The sequence below is a fragment of the Eulemur rufifrons genome, chromosome 3, assembly GCF_041146395.1.
Source record: "Eulemur rufifrons isolate Redbay chromosome 3, OSU_ERuf_1, whole genome shotgun sequence".
NCBI classification, from domain to species: Eukaryota; Metazoa; Chordata; class Mammalia; order Primates; family Lemuridae; genus Eulemur; species Eulemur rufifrons.
Window position 1 is genome coordinate 1139203 of NC_090985.1, and position 24055 is coordinate 1163257.

At 42.8% G+C, this 24055-nt stretch overlaps 1 protein-coding gene across 1 annotated transcript in view; it reads right to left on the minus strand.

The window, feature by feature from the left end:
* Nucleotides 1–4477: 4477 nt before the first annotated feature.
* Nucleotides 4478–24055, minus strand: part of MTHFS (methenyltetrahydrofolate synthetase) — a 37992-nt gene continuing 18414 nt past the window's right edge. Inside the window, exon 3 of the mRNA XM_069466527.1 lies at nt 4478–6298. Within this exon, the coding sequence (XP_069322628.1) occupies nt 6066–6298 (233 nt within the window). The 3' untranslated portion in view covers nt 4478–6065. The remainder of the gene's footprint in view (nt 6299–24055) is intronic.

The window sequence follows — 24055 nt, forward strand, 5'->3', positions numbered from 1 at the left end:
CATCAGTCATAGGACAAGGAAGAAACATTAAGATTTGCCAAGAAGTCAGCCAAAAAATTTGAAATTATCAGGAAGACTTTTTGAAGTAGGTGTTTGTGCCCACCGTGGTTAATGACGAACCTTGCCCTCCTGTGCTCAGTGGGAAGGGAGAAGCCAGCACACGGAGCAGCTGCTGCAGATGCAGGCGGAGAGGAACCTCCACACTGCACTTGGCAACAGCAAGTGTCACGAGACGCTAACTCTGACACTTGTCAGTGTTCACCACATATAATCATAAATGTTTACACACCTTTTACACTTTTATAAACCTTTTCTCAATAGCAAAAACCAAAAAGTAATATACATTTACAAAATACTTGTTCTTCATGCCATGGAAATATGGATGAAATACTAGTAAAATAATTTAGAAAAAAAAAACCCTGATGCATCGTTTTGTCAGGAAGTACTACTAGATGACAAGTAGGAAATACTCCTGACAATTTGAAGAAGTACAGGAATAGGTTCTCAGGGTGGGAGGTTGGCTAAATGAAGGGATGTTTCCAACATATTCCATCTTATAGTAAGACAACAGGAAGATATTTAAGTAGAGATGAAGTTGAGAGAACATATTTCTCAAAATTAATTTACCTTAAAAGATCCTCAGTGTTTTATGTGCCAACTACTTAAGTCCAACCCCTAATGGAATGGCCACCTTGACCGGAATTTTTTTTTAAAAAGGTAAGTGAGGGGTGGATTCCATGTTAAGAATTCAGCAATAGCACCACTACATAATTCATAGGCAAGAAATGCCCCAAGTGCTGAGGGCATCACTAATGTGAATTTTATAAAATTAAGACCTTTAGTATATAGTATAATAGAATATCCATAATTCTTTGGGATGTAACAGGAAGTACCCATGAAAAATACTGTGATTCACCTAAATTTCTCTGATTATCTCAAGGTACTTTTAAAACATCTATAAACTTGAAGATGAGTTTTGCATATATTTTTTACACAAGAGCAAGTGTTCCAAATTTTCAGACCTCTCTGACATTATAAATGGCCACCAGTAAATTGCCACCTAAGCAGATACCTTCAAAAAAATAAACACACCTAATTTGAATCTTCAGGGTGAAAGTTATGTTTCATCAATGAGACAGGAAGGAACTACTTTCAGAAAGAGACTTGTGATATAGAAAGAACATACTGAAAATGGCTATTTGGAAATGTCATCATGATATGATTATATTGGCAAAAACTATGCTTGACACCTACACACACTTTCACATCTACACAACTAAAAAACTTGCAAGCAGAATTTTTCTAACTTGGTTTAAACGCTTTCAAAGAATTTCAATAAATTTGAAGCTATTTGTTAACAAAGTAAATGTGTAGCATCTTCAGATTAACATGTAAAAATGACAGATTCACATTAAGAAAATAGATACTTGCTAGCCAGATTTCAATAAAAAATAACTTTGGAAACTGGTAAACAGGATTGAAAATTTCAGTAGGACAGTGCCGCTTCCACTGGGTCTGCTGTCTCTGGAAAGGATCTTTCTCAGTTACAAAAGCCCTTAAAACCAAATATTGAAATAAACTGAAATTAGAACCAGGGTTCTGAATCATTCAAAAAGTATTAAAATAAGATTTTCAAAAACAATAAATTTCAAAAAAATTTCATTATATTGCAGTCTTTTAAAAATTAAGTATATTATATAATTATATAATATATTCTATTTCAACAGTATAGTGTCATCTTTTTTGTGTATATGTGTTATAATGCATACATTCTTACGTAAAATTTATACTATTCAAGCACATAAATAACTTATATTTGGGACGGGTGCTTACAGGGATTGGAAACCACCCTTAAAAGGGCAGCAAAGAAGATGACCAAAAAGAAGTAAAGAAAGAAAACACCAAGAAGGAACAGCAGACAGTTACTGCGACACACACACACACGCACACACACACACACATGGAGCAGCAGTTACTGTGACACACACACAGAGCAGCACAGTTAACTCGACACACACACGGAGCAGCACAGTTACTGTGACACACACATGGAGCAGCAGTTACTGTGACACACACACAGCAGCACAGTTACTGTGACATACACATGGAGCAGCAGTTACTGTGACACACACACAGCAACACAGTTACTGTGACATACACATGGAGCAGCAGTTACTGTGACACACACACAGCAGCACAGTTACTGTGACATACACATGGAGCAGCAGTTACTGTGACACACACACAGCAGCACAGTTACTGTGACATACACATGGAGCAGCAGTTACTGTGACACACACACAGCAACACAGTTACTGTGACATACACATGGAGCAGCAGTTACTGTGACACACACACAGCAGCACAGTTACTGTGACATACACATGGAGCAGCAGTTACTGTGACACACACACAGCAGCACAGTTACTGTGACATACACATGGAGCAGCAGTTACTGTGACACACACACAGCAGCATAGTTACTGTGACATACACATGGAGCAGCAGTTACTGTGACACACACACAGCAGCACAGTTACTGTGACATACACATGGAGCAGCAGTTACTGTGACACACACACAGCAGCACAGTTACTGTGACATACACATGGAGCAGCAGTTACTGTGACACACACACAGCAACACAGTTACTGTGACATACACATGGAGCAGCAGTTACTGTGACACACACACAGCAGCATAGTTACTGTGACATACACATGGAGCAGCAGTTACTGTGACACACACACAGCAGCATAGTTACTGTGACATACACATGGAGCAGCAGTTACTGTGACACACACACAGCAGCATAGTTACTGTGACATACACATGGAGCAGCAGTTACTGTGACACACACACAGAGCAGCACAGTTACTGTGACACACACACACACACACACACACACACACACGGAGCAGCACAGTTACTGTGACATACACATGGAGCAGCAGTTACTGTGACACATACATGGAGCAGCAGTTACTGTGACACACACACGGAGCAGCACAGTTACTGTGACATACACATGGAGCAGCAGTTACTGTGACACACACACAGAGCAGCACAGTTAACTCGACACACACACACACACACACGGAGCAGCACAGTTACTGTGACACACACACACAGAGCAGCACAGTTACTGTGACACACACACACACAGAGCAGCACAGTTACTGTGACACACACACACACAGAGCAGCACAGTTAACGCGACACACGTACGGACTGGCCAAGACCACGGGACTCAATCACAGAAAACCTGTTCTGGGTTAATCCAACCCTGGAGCGATGCTGAGGGACAGAACTCGGCAGCACACAGCCGACACAGAGACAAGCGAGGGCACAGAGCAGCAGGCAATGCTCAGACTGGCGCATTCCTCCATCGGGAATTCAGTGGCTATTCATTTTGAGCGTCTGCGGTGGGTGTTGGAGCAAACCATGAATTTGGCACAGAAGCTGCCTCTGAGGAGGTTGTAGGCTAGGAGAGGAATTAAGCATGTAAACATATGATTAAAATGCAACGTGATCAACTGAATTTCAATGATCTCTGCAAGAAAAGAAAAAAACAGGGGCCAGGAACTGAGCTTCTACAGCAAGGCTCCCATGCCTGGACATGTTACCAACCTCCTAGCCACTAGGACTGTGATTAACATGTGCTGTTCCTACCGATAGACGGACTAGAACCTCATATACTTCACTTTCTAGTTAAACTAAGCACAGTTCTATAGCATGCACAGCCAACAGACCTATGTTGGGCTCTGATATGTTTTCAATTCCCCAATACTAAGAGTTGTTTTCATTCAGATCTAGTTGCTATTTCTTTTCTCCCCAGATTTCCCCCTCACCTGAGATCCTCGTCATTCTCGCTTCATGCTGGCATGCACTGAAGTGCTTGACTCCTGGGTTCAAGGCCTTGTCCTCGGCCTCTGCTTGTGCCCTGATCGGAGTTAGGGTGTCGTCATCACTTGCATCGTCAGGGCATTTTCTCCCTTGCAGGACCCTCTGCACAAAGACCGTCCTGCATTACTCATCACTAGCAAATGGCTCTCTCCAGGCCAGAGACCCTGTGGCCCTCTGCACTCCTGAACCTCAGGACCCCACGTCTTCTGGCCAATCGACTCTGCATTCTGCCTGCACTTGAGGAGCTGGGAAGAGTGGTCTTTAAATATTCTCCTTACACTGAGGCCAGCAGTGCTAAACTTCCCAGACCTACAGCAGTTCAGAAATTTTACTGTTTAACCATTTCAGACTGACAGTCACATCAGCTGTATTAACATTCACCTTAACCTTATGGTTGAAGTAACACCTAACAAGAGTTCTAATCAGTACAATAATGTGACTGTATAGCTTGTACGAATTCCATTTCCCTTCCATTTCTCATTGTATATATATTGTACAAATCCATTTTTAGCCCAATTGATATTTTTGAAGTGCTTTTATTTTGTACATAAAACATCAAACCATATGCTATTATTCAAAAATAACAGATCCGTGTTTTAAATAAAACACTTCTTGAATATATTCAACTAACTCAAAACAAATTATCAAACATCCACTGTATGTCTAGCTGTCCACTAAGTCTGAGAAGCATAAAGACGACCCCTGCGCTTCAGGGCATAGAGTCTGGTGAAGGGACAGACGTGTCAACTAATCACAACATGCAGGACAACACAAGGAGGTCAGGGCAGGAATGAGGGGAACGAACACTAACCCACAGGGAACGCAGAGGGAGACCTCACTGAAGAGGTAATGTGGGAGCTGACCCCAAAGGACAAACAGAAGTTTTCCAGAAGAAGAAAGAGCATTTCAAACAGAGGGAAAAGCAGGCTTACAAACTGCAGAAAGCAGAGAGGCCTGCAACGCTCAGTCAGCAGCACAGAAGGGGAACATGGGAGCAGGTACAGAAGAGGCCGGAAAAAGACAGGTGGGGCCTCTCTTGAGGGGCTTCGTACACACAGAAGGCACCTGGCTGTTGCCCAGGGGGCTCCGAACAGCCCTGGAAGATTCCAGTCGAGTGCTTCGTGATCAGACTTGTGTTTTATGAGATCACTTTGCAGCTTGAGAAATAAATTGGAGGGCAAGACGGAAGGCAAGGGAGGCCAGGCAGGAGACTCTCACCTGGTTCGGCTTGGAAACGCTGAGAGGCTGGACAAGGAGGCACAGGATGATGGGCAAGAGAGAACAGATGTAAGAGGCTTTTCGGAGGCAGAGTCAACAGGACCTGTGACGGGCTGGGCGGGGGTGTGAGGAGGAGCGACGTGGCTGGGAAACTCCTGGCTTTCCGGTGATAACCACGTCCTCCCCCCACAAACTTACTGCTCCCTTGCTGCGATGCCATCTGCCAACTTGCAGCCCACAGCAAATCTCATCTCCAAAGCAGAGCCACAAGTAAACAGAAATAATTTCCAACTTATAAGATATCAGATCTTAACTCATAAGGGGCTGACACATGGAACAGCAGCTATGGGAACCAATCAGTTGGATGAAAGTATTTAAATCATAAAAGGTTTCTGTCCATTAACCACCAAAAGCTACAAAGTGTCAAACATAAAATTTCAGGGTAAGTAAATGAAGTCAGATGAAGTGGGATAATATTCTCAGGGAACTCTGTACCCAAAGCAAACACTAACAAATCAATTAATAATCACTGAGTCTGCATACACCTGCCAGACACTGACCAGGTCATGACAGGACATGGGGAAATACAGTGTCCCCTCCCAGTGAGTTTACCTTCCTCTCGCACTCTGAGTCAGAGCACAGTTCCTCATAAATATTTAACTTAAAATGCAAAGCAGAAAGATCAATTTGTCACATTAACAACAGGAAATGCAACTGAGAATCATATGGTGATAGCTTCTATTTTAATTAATATTCTACCATTCACACTTCTATTAATTTTTAAAGATAGCTTTATGTTAGGCATTTTATAATCACATTTTTAAAGCACAGTCCATTTCACATTAATGTGCATCTTCAACTAATTTTTGACAAGGGAAAAATGCACATATTTTATTTTACTCTCATATAAAATACTGATTATTCAGCTGTAGTCATCTGATTTAACACGTTGAGGAGTCTTCATAAAGGACTTCATCTATCTTCATGTCATTTTCATCCACTGGGACCTGGAGGCAAATCTGCTCTTTGAAGGCCAGGGCCAGGGTGTAGGGCTTCACTTCCTGGTGCTGCCAACAGCGCTTCAGGTAGGCGTCGTAGTAGCCCTTGCCCCTCCCTAGTCGGTTGCCGTGTGTGTCAAAGCCAAGACCCGGCACGAAGATGAGATCAAGTCCCCCTGTAGAAAACAGGAACACGTTTAAGAAGATTAAAGGTTTCCAAAAGATCACTTGAGGATGCAGTGCTTGTTTTTTAATGACATCTATTCTTTCTCTGATTTCTAAAGAAATATATGATCATTGTAGAAAATTCAAAAAGCATAGAGTTGGACAAAAAAGGAAATAAAACTTAGTAATTCAGTAAGTCCTTCATCCCATCCTTCCAGCAGTTCTTGTATATCTGTATCTGTATATACAGATATATACAAATACAGATACATAGATAGATAGAGAGATACATAGATAGGTACATATCTGTACAAAAACGCCAGATTCCAAGGCCCTACTCATGCCTGGTTAAAGAGAATCTGCAGGGATAGGGCCTTCGTCATCTTCTGCTTCTTTTCGAGCACCCAGGTGATTCTACATACCTGCCAGGTGTAGGAATCAACACCCCAGGGTAAAAATGGTTGGAAGAGTGAGAGAAGATCAGAGAGGAGCCAGACAAGACACAGCTGTTCTCAGCGTCAGGGAACGGGATGAGAGGCAGCTGTTGAGAGTACCAAGCAGTTCATTTCCCCTCCCACTGGAGAGGCCAGGCCAGGCTGTTGGGCTTCCCAGATTCACACCAGAGCAGGATTTGACCTACTAAGGGGACATTGCCATGGTACAAGGTGGGGCCCTGTAACTCATCCTCTAGATGGAATCCTCCCAAGTAATGCAGGGACCAAAACTGTCCATGGCATCACCAGGACAGACAGGCTGCTGGTGCTCAAGGTGCAAGGCAGGGTCTTAGAGACCATAAAAACCCAACCATAAGCCAGGCGTGGTGACTCACGCCCGTAACCCTAGCATTCTGGGAGGCTGAAGCTGGAGGATCACTTGAGGCAAGGAGTATGAGACCAACCTGATCAAGAGTGAGACCCTGTCTCTACTAAAAATAAAAAAATTAGCTGGGTGTGGTGGTGCACACCTGTAGTTCCAGCTACTCAGGAGGCTGAGGCAGGAGGATTCCTCGAGCCCAGGAATTTGAGGTTGCTGTGAGCTAGGCCAACGCCACAGCACTCTAGCTCCAATTACACATTGAGACCCTGTCTCAAAAAATAAAACAAAAACAAAAAACCCCACCACAGTGAGGGTGTGTGGAGATCCCAATGAAGAAGGCAATAAAGCTCACTAGGTGAAGAACCTCCATAGATTTTACGAGCCCAAGGAAGGGTCCTCCAGCCTCAGCAAGGAGCATGAGGTGCCAGTTCCAGCACAAGAGGCCACATTACAAGTCCAACCCAGTAGCCTGCCCTGTGGCCCTCCTGTATAGGGCCTTGGCTTCCTGATATCTGTTCTAGGGGTCTCTGGGTGACAACCACTCATGCAAGCACTGCTGGCAAGACAGAGCAGAGTTGGAAGCCACGAATTCTCTGGAACAGTGTTCTCAGCAGAGATGTTTACACTGCCCAGCCCCCACTGTCAGCAGCTGTTCTGACTGCCTACAGAACTGTAAGGTGAACTCGGCTTCTCTCTGGCTCCTAGCGTACACTTGTCAAACCCTGCCTGCCAAAATCCAGCAGAGTATGTCTCAGATTATAGCAATGACCTTCCCGTGTAAATCTGCTTGTCTATTCCAATCCCAACTTGCTAAAAGGTGCTGGTCACTGGCCTTTGTCTTTCCTGCCTGTCTCTGTCCAGCTCACTTGTCTCTCTTGGGGTTGACAGTGGCCTGTGCCGTTGGGTTTTGCTCCCTCATGTCCTCTTTCTGTTGCCAGAGCACTGTCAGGTTTGGAGCCCTATGTCTTCTACACCTAGGACACACATGCACACACCTTTCCTAGGATTCCTGCCTCTTTACAGTGTGGCGAGGTGTTTTGTAAGGTCCCCTGGGGCACACAGTCTCCTCCCTTCAGTAGACGGCAGTTCAGTTAACATAAAATTACACACCACACGTCATATCCATTCCAATGCCAGGCAGCAGTCTCCACCAACTGCCCACAGAGCCACAGGGACAAGTACTGGAGCCCTGAGCAGAGGGACGGCAATTCCCGCTGGGTGGTGCAGGAAGAATCAGGGGGAACTCTCACTTGACCTGGATTTTAAGGATCTGTCCGAGCTGGGTCTGAGTGTCTTTCAGAAACCAAAGGGAGCGTGGCAGGAGCAGAGCAATGAGAAGGGAGTGGGGGGCAGTTCACTCGCCGGGGCGGAAGGGTCACGCTGAGGAACAGTGGAAGATGTGAGCGTAGCGCTCCCCAGGGAGGGACACGGAGATGTGGGAGGCGAGGCTCAGAGACCCCTTACAACATGATAGCAAAAAAGCAAATAACCCAATTCAAAAATGGGCAGAGGGCTTAAACAGATATTTCTCCAAAGAAGACACACAAATGGCCGACAGGCATGTGAAAAGATACTCGACACCCCCAGCCATCAGGGAAATGAAATCAAAACCTCACCTCACACCCATTAGGATGGCCAGTATCTAAAAAAAGAGAAAACAACAAATGTTGGTGAAGATATGGAAAAACTAGAACACTTGTGCACCGTTGGTGGGAATGTATTAATAAAATGGTGCAATCACTATGGAAAACAATATGCAGGTTTCTCAAAAAATTAAAAATAGAACTACCATACAATCTAGCAATCCCACTTCTGGGTATTTACCCAAAAGAATTGAAATCAGGGGCTCGAAGAGATAATTGTGTACTCATATTCACTGTATCATTCACACAACAGCCAAGATACGGAAATGACCTAAGTGCCCACTTAGGCAAACGTGTGGATGGTACATGCAATGGAGTATGGAGTATGGCTCAGCCGTGTGAAAGAACAAAACTCTGCACACGCAACACATGGATGAATCTTGAGGACATGTGCCAAGTGAAGTAAGTCACAAAAAGACAAACACCGGGTGATCCAAGAGTAGTCAAACTCTGAGTTGCTTGGGGGTTTCCAGGGGCAGGAAGAGGAGGAAATGGGGATCTGCTGTTCAATGGGTAGAGAGTTTCAGTCACGCAAGATGGAAAGTTCTAGAGATCTGCTGTACAAACTGTGCTTTTACTGTACACTTAAAGTCTTTCAGGAGAGTCGAACTCATGTTACGAGTTATTTACCACAATAAAAAACAAAAGGCAAAGAGGCCAAAAGAGCAGGCAGGAGAAGAGTCAGGATTGCACAGGAGTCAGTGCATAGGAAAGAGAATGCAGAATTCAGGGAACATACACATTTAGGCAGTGAGAGGAAGACAATGAAGAAAGGAAACAGAAAAGTAAGAAAATAACATTCTCAAATCCCTTGAGCTAAAATTAATCCTGCTCCCTCTACCCATGGCACTCCCTGGGCTTTGCCCACAGCTCTCCCTGAAGTCTGCTGGGCACTGCAGTGGACTGGGTCTCCGTGCGCCCCGCCAGACAGAAAGTTTCGTGGAGGGTCATAATTTTTTACCAAGTCATCCTCCGTGCTTGAATTTTAATAGAATTCTAGGCCAAAGTAACCCCGAAAGGCAAGTATCTTATCTGCAGAACAGATCGATCCTGGCATGACATCCCCTATTTTAGTAACTCCAAAGCATACAGCTTCGGATCAAGGAGGCAACATTATGGGACAAGAAAACAATAAAAGTATAACCTTATGTGGCTATGTGTTCAAAGTAACCTCTGTAACTGCTAAGCAAGAAAGAGAATGGCTTTTGGATTCTCAGGTAACAAAGGCTCTGAAATGGTCCTCCCTAGACGGGGTCCTGACATCCTGTTTGGGGTGCTGCTGGCAGACCCGTCCCCAGGCTTGCCACCACGGCTCCCCTCAACCACACGGTCGTCTGCCGACACTGCCTTCAGGTCCTCAGGATGCCCTTCTCGTCTGCCCCGGCTTCTGCTATTTGGTGAATTCAAGTGTCTTCCTGAGACACACAGCGTATTCCTTGCTTAACTTCATCCATTTGCTGTCAGCCTTGAAGCTCTCCCTGTGCCTTACCACCATCGCCACACGCATTTCCCACCCCCACCCCACACACCTGGGGCTCTCCACGCTTCAGTGACACCATGCCGGGTGCTCTTCCTCCCCAAAGGTGAAGGGTAGGCGGGGCTTGAACATCACGTATGGGCTCAACAAGTTCCCCCTGCACATGCTGGTCCCACTAATAGAGGTAAACCCCAGACCCATGCTAACACATCACAAGGTCAAAACTCAGTAGAGGAAAACCCTCAATCCACGCACGTGTTCCTTACATGCTTCTAGCAGGACTCTACTTTCAGGTCACCAACGGCTCACTGAGAGGACACTGACACTGGCACAATGTACAACAACAGCCGATCCCCTCTGTTTTGTTCACTCCTGTGCACACTCGCTTCACAGGCGCCTGCGAGCACAGAATGAGACCAGCAGGGTCAGCGCACCCCAGCTGCATCAGGACCACACCACGGCACCCAGAAAGAGCTCTCTGGAAGTCACACGACTGTTCTGCAGAGTCATGGTTTGCTGGGTGTTTTCTCCAAGCTCCACTAGCTTTCTAACGCCATCCTGCACTCCAAAACTGCAAAGCTAGCCTCTGGAAAACTCACCCAGCCCCACACACTGTATTTGCTCACAACATCTGTCTGTTCATTGGTGCTGGCTCTGAAACAGCACAGCTGTGGGGAGGCAGTCTGGTGTGATGACTAGGGGTATGGGCCCTGAGGCTATCTCTTAGCTGTGTGACCATGGGTAAGTTACCACCCTCTCTGTGCTTCAATTTTCTCAACTGTAAATGAAGCTGATCCTGAAAATTAAATTACATAATGCTTATAACTCCTCAGGAAAGTATTTTTTATGTTAATTACAATTATTATGCTAGCTTTTCTTTTTTAAAGAAATGTCAGGCACTATTTCTTGAACCAGCTGCCGGGGAAAGGGGTATAGTTTCTCCAGTACCTCCAGTATTTTTTGACCAGAGCTTTTACAACCTTAGCTTAAAACTGGCTCTTACACGTTCTCTCAGCTTTAGGGTTCAGCAGAGCCAAAGAGGGAGGAAGAAAACTAGGGGAGAGGGGGTTATAGAATAGGGGTTAGCAAATTTTTCCTGTAACACACTGATTGCCACACTAGAAAAGAATTTTTTTTCCTTGAGGCCATGGTGTTTTATTATGAAAATAGAATAAAAACTTCTAAAACAAAACAATCCTTTCTAATTTAATGAAAAAATTGTTTATTGTTTTCTGTGCGTAAGTTATATGCAACTTGAAAAATAGCTCTTGTAGCTCCCAAGGTGAAGAGACATGAGTTACACATGTTTCACGAGGTCCTGGACTCAAAACTAGCATGAGTTAAATACAACTCACATGACAGTTAATGTGTTAAAGGGCCAGAGAGCAAATAACTTAGGCTTTGCAGGCCTTAGGGTCTCTGTTACAACAGCATAACTGCTGAGTAGGGTGAAAGCAGCCACAGACAATACAAAAACAAACGAGTATAGCTGTGTTCCAATAAAATATTATTTACAAAAACAGGTGGAGGGCCAGATTGGGCCATGGGCTGCAGTTTGATGACCTTGACATAGAATATAAGGAAAGCGTGTTTCCAGAAGAGAGGAGCAGGAACAGTGTCAAATATGATGGAATGGACCAGTAGTATCTATTAGATTTAGCAACTAGGGACCCACCAGGGTAAGGATAATTTAAGTGTGGAGATGGGGACGGGTGCTGAGCTGCAGGATCTTCACTGACTGGAAAAAAAAAGCCTAGGAAGTAGGCCCTGAGAGAGAATGAGGAAAGAAGATTCTGGAAATGCCTCATTCCTCAGACTGCAGCCCGAGGCTCTGAGGATTGGTGCACCTTCACAAACCATCTTATTAACCCGCAAGGAGTCAGCAGCTGAGCCACTGACACCTCTGACGATGCCCTGGTCTCAGACTCCCTGACCTGCACTTCCTGGAGTACAGTGGGCTCAGTCAGACAACTGTCTTTGCCCCGGTACTCAAGAGAAGGCTGAAAACAACAAGCGTCAGCGCCCAGGAGATACACACAGCTTTCCACTCTACTTTCAATTTGTGCAGTTCTTAAACTTCTTTTTAACTTCTGTTTCACGGCCGTGTCTCCCAGAAGCTCTTCGTCAGGAACTTCGTGACTCAGTAACTCCTTCCCCAGTTACCCCCTTGCACTGCTGCCAGAGCTCTCTTCACCTGTTATTCCGAATGTGTTCTTTCTCCTGACAGTGCACCTGGGTGTCCCATTCCTGGTCCCAATCGATCCTAAAATGCAGCCTCCATCCAGACCCACAGCCTCAAAAACTTTTCGTCAATCACCACCTCTTAAAGATAACGTCCAAACCCCCCTTAGCTGGTTATACAGAACCTGCTGCAGTTCCCTCCCCTGCCTGCTGCCTCTCCACACTGTCTCCCGCCAGGCTCCAGCAAGCCCAGGGAAATGGACCGCTCCCTTCTCCCACAAACCCACCCCGTGATTTCCCACCTGCGCACCTTTGCTCCTGCTGTGCCATTCTCCACTCATGTAAGGCCCTCCTATGCTTTCTGTTAACTTACCTAATCGTAACAATCATAATATAAGAAACCTCAGATAAACTTCCACCGAGCCCTCCCATGGGTGCAGTCTGTTGTGACCAGCTCTCATCCTATACTGTGAGAATGCCCGTGGGTCCACTGAGTAGGAGGAATCCTTCTCCCTTCCTTTTGGGAGCAGAGTTTTTGTCTTTCCCCAGAGATGCTGAGCTTAGTTTACAATGAAAAAAAGATTGAGAGTAAAGGATATAATGAGTGGTCCCTTGCCCATATTTATCTTAGTTTCCCACCTATATCCAAGTAGTGACCTGTTCAGACCATCCCATGGGACATCTAATTCTTAACCAAGGTCTAGCTTCTGGGAGAGAAGAAACTAGCACAGAAACTAACATTTAAGTGCCTGTAATGTGTCAGGCACTATGCTTTATCCTAAGGATAGAAGGATGAATAAAATCAGCTGGTACAGCAGTACATCTACCTGGTGAACAGGAGGGTGGGAATTATTGTCCTCATTTCCCAGATAAAGAGACTGATGCTCAGAGAGGTCAAATTACGCCCTGAGATCATTCAGCTTATAGAAGATGAAGCTGAAGCCTGGCTGTCTCAGGTGGATAATGACTCAACAACATACTGCTCCTACTGCCAAAGGCACAAGTGAGATTAAGCAAAGAGGTGGAAGAAACACAAAGCCAAGCACCTTAGAGGCGGTAAAGGAGTGGGGTTGAGTATGCAGTTTGTAGACAGGTGCCTGGGTCCGAATCCCAGCACTACCACTTACTAGCTACAAAATGCCAGTCAAAGTTGCCTTCACCTAGATCTAGGATGGATAAGCATACTGTGACGTAAACTGTCCCTGAGCTATTAATATCAAATGTCAACTTAATCAATCGCTGTATGCCTACTCCTCAGGCCACGCAACTGACTGCAGAGAGACACAGGCACTCCCATCAAACATGCTTCAAAAGCAGGAAGAAGCTGAAATCCTAAAATGAAACACAGAACCAATAATTCATGATAGCTCTGTGGCAGTACTCTCAAAAATCAATACCATATGCTTTGAACTCATTATGGCCGCCTTAGAAAGGACAGATTGAAGCACAACCCCCTTGAATCACTATTCATAGTAAACATACAGAGCATGCAAGGTAATAAACAAAACCATTTATTTGACTGCAGTAATAAAATATATTCAACTTCTGATTATATACAAAGTTGGGTTTTTAAAAAACGTATTTCCCTACAAATCTATAACATACTTAAGGAGTGGTCAACTAAAGGTGTAACATAGACTGCTAATTTTTTTTAAATTACATTGTAGATGAACCTTCACTCTTTCTGCTATGTTTGGTCACAACATTTTGGCCATTTTAGAATATCCATACTGAATCAAACACACAGCAGTAAGAATCATCTATTAAAGACACGATTATCACATAACTGATCACTTCTGCATGTGTACTATAAAATCCTTTCTTTTAAATACAGATATTAATGTCTGCACCAAAATATAGGGCGGTACTTGTCATAGGAGTGTCAGAGGTAAGTACCCAACACCACATAAGGCAGCCCTTCTCCTAGTGTCCCTGGGTGTGACAGGTCGTTCTGCTAATCAGTTAACAAGGTATTCAGAGTATAAGATAATCCCTGGGTGCCTTATATTTAAAACCCAGGTGTATTACGAGTTCAAGGCTTTCATTCAACCTATGAACACTATGTGTTTAAACGAAGAAGTAGGAAGTGACAGGAATTTAGACTCTTCCAGGTGAAGCCAAAAGCAAAGAAATAACCTGAATCCCATGTAGTGACCTGCCTGCTGAGGCTCTCACCAACAGCCTCCCCTGCTACCTAATCCAAGCCCAGAAAAACATCCAGGACAACAGGCCAGAGGTGCAGCTAAGAGGGGTGCTGAGGAGCAGTAATCCTTCCCTCTGCAATGCTGGTAACAGCCCTCTAAGGAGACCTCAGGAAGGACACAAAACGAGAGTGGCTGTGTCTGGAACAAGGGACTGGGGAACAAGGACTTAGATGAAGACACTTCCACACTTTCATACTATTCTTTTGTATGGTTTAAATTTTTACCATGTGCACAGAGAACCAAGTTTTTAAAATTATCAACCTTCTAGCATGTCAAGGACAAGAGCCTTGGAGACAGTCGAGCACAGCAGGAGGGCGTGCAGTCTTCTAGAGAGAATGCCTGGGTGTGAATCCCACAAACACAACTATTAGCTAGGAAACATTAGTCAAGTCACTGAACCTCTCTTTAAAATCCAATTTCTTCTCCTTAAAATGGGAATAACAATACTACCTTCTTTTGGGGACTAAATAAATAAAGGAGGTGTATAAAACTCTAGTAAGTGTGAAATAAATGCTAGCCATATTATCCTTAGGGATATGAATAATGCCTATTCTTTCTGTTGACTCTGAAAGTTACTTCTTTAGTCATAACACTAAGGCTCCAACAGAGTTATACAGATTTCCTGTTATCCTAAACCACCCGGGGGTGGCCTAGCTTTCCACTGCCACCTGCTGTCACTAGAAACAGGCAGGCGAGAGCTGTCCATGAGAGACCACCCACGCCCTGAGCAGGGCAGGAGCCAGGACCCTCTGAAACATGCAGTCTCTGAAACAGCTGTGACAGGAAAGCATTCCTCTGTTACAAATGGCCTTTTCCTTTACAAAGGATCCTTTGAGGAGTATCTATTTACAAACCCAGAAAAAATGGAGTGTTTTTTACGATCTGTTTCAGCACCTTCAGCCAAGTGCCAGGCACTATGCTGAGCACGTCACAGACATGACTTCATTTAATCTACTCAACAGTTCCGTGAGACAGATATTATTACCCCCGTTTTTCAAATGGGGAAACCAAGGCTCAAAGAGATGATACAATTTTCCCAAAGTCATACAGCTAGTAAATGCAGGAGCAGGGATTTGAACTCTGGAGTTCTAGCTCCAGTGAGATGTGGAAGCTCTTTGCTCCTTGCCCGGAGAAGTAGAGCAGGCAGGGAGAGTTCTGTGTATCTGCCTTGGTGGTGGAATACGCCAAACTGGACACAGCATTTCCGTCAGTCAGGTCAGGGCCACGGTGAGGGACAGAGGCACACTCAAACTGGGGAGGTGAAAGACGGTTAACAAAGGGATAATTCAAAGAGTAGGCGGGGCTTAGAGAAAGCAGTGGGGGTGGTGCAGTCCCCTGCATGGTCGACCAGCACTAAGCCTGAGGCACAGGGGGCACAGGTGGGGAGGGCAAGGTTACAGGTCCCCAAACAGCTGCAATAGGAGGGGCCGCTGGCACGAGTGTGGACAATACCCTGGGGGTGGGGGTTAAACAACCCCCCTCGCTCTCCAGCACACTTTGGTAGTCGTTGGTGCCTCCTAACGGAGTCCACAGAGGTCGCCCTTCCTGGGCACTGAGCAAGTGGAAAAGACAGATGGTGGGTCTGGAGGAGGCCAAATAAAGGAATCCAACAAAAAACTAAAATATCATTATTTTCAGTGGTTACTCCTGGGTTTGGGGATTGGGTTTATTTTTAATTTCTTATTTACGTCTTAATTTTATAATGAGACCAAAGCTATTTTCCTTTAGAAAAAGACATACGTTTATGAATACTCAGAAAAACTCAGAAAAATCTCCAGTCTTCTTTTTGAAAATATACTTCAAACATGTTAGCTATTTTCTTAAGTGTGCTTTTTATTATATCTTAAGGCTAGCATGTTGTCTAGAAAATAACACCAAAATTGTAAGTTGGAAGGCAGTAATACTTTGATTTACATTATTTTCTCAGTCACCACCACCATCACCACCAACTGTAGCTGTGTATGAAAGATAGCAAGCTACATTGCCGAAAACCAAAAAGATCCACTTGGCCGCAGGGGCTTGCAAGCTATAGCCTGTGGGCCAAACCTGGCCACGCCCTGCTTTTGTAAATAACATTCCACTGGGACGCGGCCACACTCCCTTTTCACACTGAGACAGCAGAGTTAAATCACTACAACAAGACTCAATAGTTACTATCTGGCCCTTTACAGAAAAAGCTTGCCAATCCCTACTTAGGGCATTTAACATAAGGTTAGTAAAAATCTATATATCAGCGTATGCTATGGCGGCAGATATTGACCAAAAATAAATCTTACTGGGAAAAAAACTGTCTTTACAGCAGATATGTAAAAATGTTTTGCAGAAAATGGGATCAGTAGCAGTAGCAGCTTAATCCAAAGGCATTTTCTAAGTGTTATATTTATTTTTGCTCTGAGTTTAGGATACTTTCACTATTTTTAATAATCAGATGGACCTAAAAAGGAAAATAAAACAGAGAACTACAGAACTTAAGATTTTTCACTAACCATAGGCAACCTCTGGTTGTCAATTTTCCTCATCTGTGAAATGGATGGACATAACTCTTCAATTTCTCAGATCTCCTCAGAATCAAAGCTTAGTGGCTCTGAGAATTTTAAGGACAATTCCCTGTGTATCTGTTTGACACAAAATAAATAAATATAATAAATAAATGAAATAAATGAAGCTAGTCACAAAGAGACAAACACTGTATGATTCCAATTACATGAGGGCTTTAAAGTAGTCAAATTCATAGAAAAAGAAAGTAGAATGGTGGGTACCAGGAGCTGGAGAAAGGGGGGAAAGAGGGATTATTTAACAGGTATAGAGAGTTTCAGGTCTGCAATATGAAAATTTCTGGAGATCTGTTACACAGCAAGGTAAGTGTACTTAACACTACTGAACTGAACACTTAGAAATGGTTAAGACAGTAAATACTATGTTACGTGTTTCTTTACCTCAACAAAAAAAGGAAAGAAAGAAAACTGGCACTGGGGGAAGATCTCAGGGACAGTCCATTCCATGGCACTAAGCCTGAGGCGCAGGTTCATGTGAAGCTGTACTCACGAAAGAAAGTAAAGCCTGGTTTACTCTTAAAAGCAATTGTTGAAGAACAATTGCTTGAGATACAGAAATATAAGGGTACTCTTGGAGCTATTTCTATTTTTCTCACTTTTTTGAAGATGAGCTCTCAAAGTCATTATCCTAAATAATTACAGCACTGCATGATTCCTAAGCGTTGAGAGTTTAGCAAAATGGAAACTTCTCCCTGGCTTCTGCCATTTGTTTTACTGAGGTATTAAATGAGCACTTGAAAATCCTGCAGCCATTCTGGTTCAGTACATTTGACTAAAATAAAATTACACAGTACATTATAGTTCTTCCGCTTGCTCTCTTCTTCCACACCTAGGAGGGCACACAGTTCGGCTAACATGAGCCTTGTGCCTTCTAGAACAAATGCTATTACCGCAAGCCTGTGATAAAGTAACCCATTACGTTGAAATAATAGTACCTGGATTTTATATAATGTCCTTTTCCAATGAGTCTAAGTGCCTTTTCCACTCCAACTAGCCTTGTTATCTGCTTCAGTAAGTCTCCTTCTGTTGAATGAGAAACTTGCTCTTGAAACCTCTAATGCTCCCTAAAACCTGCTAGAGAAGCTTGACAGGTGAAAGGAAGCAGAAAAACCTCCCTGAAGATTTGCACCTCAACTGAAATTTAATGGAATCAAATCAATAAACAGCTATTACTAATAACTTGCTACATGGAAGGCCCTGTCCAAGAGACTACCAAGAACATAGAGGTAAGCAACAATCCACGCCCTCTGGTGCCAATAATAACCTGGGCAGCTAAAAATGCACCTAATAAGCTGTATGTAAAGACATGATCAAATAACTGGGATAAGGGGTAGAGTCATATAAGTGCCAAGGTACTAAGTACAAAGGGAGAAAGCTGTATTCCTTTGAGAAGGAGGTTAGGCCCAAAGTACCCCACTAAGGAGGTAGCCTATTGCAGGAGCAATGCAAGGATGAGAAGGGTCCGGAAGAATCACGATGGAGCAGCAGGGATGGAGTATCAGTAATAACAACAAAGCAAGCAAAGGCACAGATCTGGGAAAGCACAGGGAATGTTCAGGGAGTGACTGGTTCCCTTTGGAAGGATTCATGAATAAAATGAGAGCAAGGTGGCTGAGAGGACACAGTTAGACCTTGTTGAGAAGGGTCTCCAATGCCAGGGTAAAAAATCTACTTAATTTTGCAGGTTGAGCCAGTGAACCTACCTATCAGCTTTTTAGAGGAAAATGCCAGTGGCTACAGGGAGCCAAGCAGATTCCAGGAAAATCAGAACCCACCGGCACGTGGCAAGTCACAGGATGAAGCTGAGATTCCAGGAGAAACAATGACTAGGGTCTTTTCTGCCATTTTTAAAAACTCTACATAGAGTATTCCTGGTTAAACAGTTTTGTTCCTTATAAAATTTGTTACAAAATTGTCTACCATTCCCGCATTCTGCCAACAATATATAAAGAGGCCTCCTAAGGGAGCCCTACTGGCCAGCCCTCCCTGCTGCAAACAAGCCCCTTGGCCCTAGACACCAGTGGGTTACACCCACCCCCCCCCCAACATACCCAGCTAGAAACCTGGATTGCCTTTAAAGCTTTTTAAAATCTTTAGAAGGAGCAGCATGAAGAAGTTCCTTTGTAGAAATGGAGCTGTTCTGTACCTTCACTACTGTAGTGATTACACAAGTATACACATGTAATAAAATTGCACAGAAATGTACACATACATATGTACACATAAATGAGTACATATAAAAACTGGTAGAATCTGAATAAGTTTGAGAAATTGAACCCAGGACTATTTCCTGGTTTTGATATTGTCTGAAACTTTTATAAGATGTTACATAGACAGAAGCTCCATGAAAGGTACACAGGACCTCTCTGCATTACTTCTATAACTTATTGCTGTATTTCTAAATAAAAAGCTTTAAAAGCCTATAGAAAAACATCTCATACTCTGACCTCCAACTCAAAAAGTCTAAACCCAAACCAACCCCAGTCTACCCTTAATCTTGCCTTCCTTTGATTGCCCTTAAACTCGACACTTAATAACCGGTCCCTGCTTACCCTGACGAGGAATCCAGCCTCCACAGTGTCCCACTTCCAGTCTCTGTTCACGTAAGTCCCACCCTTCCTTCAAGGCCCAGCTCACAGTCTCTCCCTCACCTTCACACCAGTCCACACGGGCTCTCCCACACCCAAATCCAGTGAGCCTGGTGTCAGGGGGGTGGCAGGTGCTCATCATGCGCACTCCGGAAGGGTCCCGCCTCCCCGCTAACAACTAAGTGGCCCATATCCTTTTTCTACAAGATTTTGATAGAGTGGAGTCAGCTGGTTAAAGGAAGGATATTTCTTTGAAACTGATATTTCATCCACTTCACAATTTTGTCAGAAGCTACCCCTAATCGTTCCCCTGGTTTCTTTTCTCTGGTTTGTCTATTAATCAATCATAACATAGAACAAAAAAAAATTTTTTTTTACATTTTTACATTACTTATTTATTGGAAAAGATGATAGATTCCTTGATAGTATTTTTTGACACCGGTGGAACTGAATGATTTATATTGTTTCTCTGAAACATACCCAACTTAGCTGTGCAGAGAAGCGATGGGAGTTACTCTATTGGTATCATACAAGTACTGACACTTACGTAGACACCAAGTACCACAGTCAGGATGAAGAATAGGACATTGTATCAAAGGTCACTTTCACATCCAGGAATTCTACATTCAGGTAACAAAAGTCAGCTGTTTTCAGTACGTTTTACCCAATTACTATTAAAATCCAAGAATCTAGCATCTTATGTATAAAAAATTTTTAAACATACACCTACCCAAACAAATTGAACAGCTTGTGCTTCCCTTTCTCCAAGATATAACTTCTACATTGGACAATATATTTATTGTTCTCTGTGATTTTGGTGACTATCTTTAATCAGTCTTTTAAAGAGAGAGAGTATCCTTTGGAAACAAGAACATCTAGATTTTAACCTAATTCTGCTGACTGTGTGGCTTTGGACAAGTCATTTCCCATCTAGGCATGCTGCCTTCTCTACAAAATGAATGATTAATTTAGATGATCTCCAAATTCCTTCTAGTTCAAATCATCCCCAGCGTGCTGATTAAATGACTCAAGGATATATAAATTCAGGAGACTGCAGACGAAACCACCACCACAGACTAATAAATCTGTAAAACACTGACCTCTGCTGGAAATTGAGAATATTACTCAATCCATCTAAGAAATAGCAGCCTTTAAAAACCTATTATTCTTGGATACATCATTCTGAAAACATGTTATCAAGGATGCATGTTTCTTATGAAACTAAATTTTCTAATATTTGATTTTATCAAACTTAAGAACATTTTGAAGAAAATAACTTTAAAAGTACTTCAGATACTCTGGTTCCATTTGGAAATCGAGCCTATGTTCCCATGAGGTGCTGTGCAACCAACACCAGCTTGGAAATGTAATGGAAAAAATTCCACCCCCAATAACAACAGCAGATATAAATGGATTAGAAATACACTTAACAAGAGCTGTGCAGAAACAACATGACTAAAAGCAAAAATGTTTACAAAGGAACACAGCAAAGGCCCTGAACAAATGGGGAGGGCACAGCACACTCCTGAGGAAGACTGAATATTCCAAAGAACTCCATTTCCCCCAAATTAATCTACAAATTTAACACAATTCCAATCAAGATCCCACGGGGATTTGGGGAAAGAAACTAACAAAATTATTTTAAAGTGAATCTTAAAAATGAAAATTTAAGAATAGTCAGCTAAATTTTTCAAAATAAGAACATTGAGGCAGGACTCATCATCCTATCAGGTTTAAAATCCATTAAACAGCCATTACACGGCGATATTAATCAAAATACTATGGCATTAGTTCCAAAATAGGCAAATGGAACGGTGGAAAAGACAAAAACATTCAGAAACAAACCCAAACATATACAAGAATTTAGTTCATGAAAATGGTGACATTTCAGACGAGCAGGGAAAGGGTAGATTATTCACTAAATGGTGTTAGGACAACTAGCAATCCCTTATAAAAGTTACATTCCTTTCCTATACATCAATATAAGTTCAAAAAGGATTAAGATTTTGATATTAAAAGACATAAAATACTAGGATAGAATGAGAATTTATATAATCTCAAGAGTGAAGAAAGACCTCCTAAAAATGAAGCCAAAGGCAAAAGCCCCAAAGGAAAAGATTAGCAGATTTTACTAATAAGATTTTAAAACATCTGTATCCCCCCAAAGACATACACAAAATAAAGAAGAAAATTTAAAAAAATGGATAAAAATCATTTGCAGCATTTATGAAATACTAATGGATAATATTTTAATATATGAATAATTATTACCAAACAGAAAGAAAATGAATAACAAAAAATTCCCCAAAAGAAATGAAGTAAAAAATAGCACTTTACAAAAGATGAATCAGAAAAGTTAAAAAACCACGTAAAAGCTTATATATTTTCACATTTTCCATAACGAGCACATTTTAATCACTGTAATTTTTAAAAGAAACAAGGAAGAAATTAAAACAGAATTTAAGAATTATCATTTGATTAGTTCATCAAAACAAAACCAGAAACATTGATAAAACTAAGTTACTTTCACTGTTGAAAATTAAGCAGCAGAGTCATAAGATGCCCCAGTGAATTTCCTCTGAGAATGTTTTTTCAATATAACGGTGGGATTTCCTGTTACAGTGTACCTTTTTTGAGAAACTATTTTTAAAATATTATATTTCCTCCGATACCACCTCATGGCAAACTACCATGTGTAATTAAAGACTTGGCTTAGCTACGACTGCCCTTCCCAAGCCTCCCAAACACTTGCAGGCGGAGAGCTCTCCACCTGGGCCCCAGCGCACTCTGGGCACCCCCTCACGTGTGATCCTCAGGACTGAAATCGCCAGTTTATGTGTGACAGTCATGGAAAATATCATCATCATCATCAAGCACTTATTCTGCAGTAGGCATTGTACCTAAAATCTTTATGTAAATTTCTTATTTAATCTTAAAAAAAAATCCAGTGAAGCAGACATGATTACCCTCATTTTCCAATGAAGGACGCGAGGCTTAGACGAAGGGATTTACTAGGTCCGGATGGCAGGCAGCAGAGTCAGTAACTAAACCCAGCTCCATCACAACCCAAAACCTTCACCCCACTGTAACCAGCCTCACCCTCCCTCACCACACAGCCGTATTCCCCATCAGCCTGCGAGCTCCTTCTGCCCAGGGACCACTGCCCCTTAGTCATCTTTTTGTTTCCAGAGCATCACATGGGGCCTGGCACATCACAGCTGGTCATTAATGCATGGTCATTCATATTTTGATCATCCATTCATTCAGGGAAAGGTCAACACACTCTCATAGGTTGGCGATGAGTATGTAAAGTGGCGCAGCCTTTTTTGAAAAGTACTAGGAAAACATCTATAAAAAGTTAGAATCCAGAGCCATTCTGCTAATAGGAAATGAGCCTACGGACTCACTCGCGTAACTCTGTAGAAATATATCTATCGGGATGTTCTTTATTATTATTATTTATAATGTTTAAAAAATAGAAGCAACCTAAATGTCTACCAACAGAAGACTGGTTAAATAAATCAGAGCACACCAACACTATGCAGACATTTAAAACACCATGCTGGATCTACATGTGTTGCTATGAAAAGAATTCTAAGGTTTATTAACAAGTGAAAAAGCAACACGCAAAACAGAATGTAAAGTATGACCCTATCTGTACATGTATATTTTTTAAAAGGACACACACACATAGATCTAGAGGGTCCGTAAGTATGTTAACAGTGGTCACATCTGGGAGTAGGCTGTAGAGAGGGGGTGCGACTGTTACTTTTCAGTTACGCTGGACAGGCCAAGAGGGCTACCTGTGTGTCAACCTCCCCACATCCCAGTTGTCGTTCAAAGCCTGTATCCTTACCTTAAGGATCTGCAGCTTGTGCACAGACTGTCCTCCTTCCCACCACCAGAAACACACAATGTAACATCGTCCTTTCCCTCACAGCATTTTTCATTGTATTTGTTAAACCTACAGAGGGTACGTGAGAGAAGCGAGTCTTATCTGGAGACAGTTAAATCTGCTTTTATTGATGGTTTATCACTAACTGAACATGCAGCTAAAAATACGAAGTTAATTACTAGTTTTGAAAGGAGAGACTGGGCACACTGAGGGGTGAGCAAGTGGCAGGGCAAGTCTTACATTTCTCACATCCTCCTCTCGTGGAGCACATCAGCCCTCAGGAGAGACTGTCTTACTCCAGCGTCCCTTCCCCTGCCCTTCCTACAGCAAAAGCAGAGGCACAAAAAATTACCTTTATCTGTAGTCTCTTAATTCTAGCACATTATTAATACCTATTTACATGTACTTA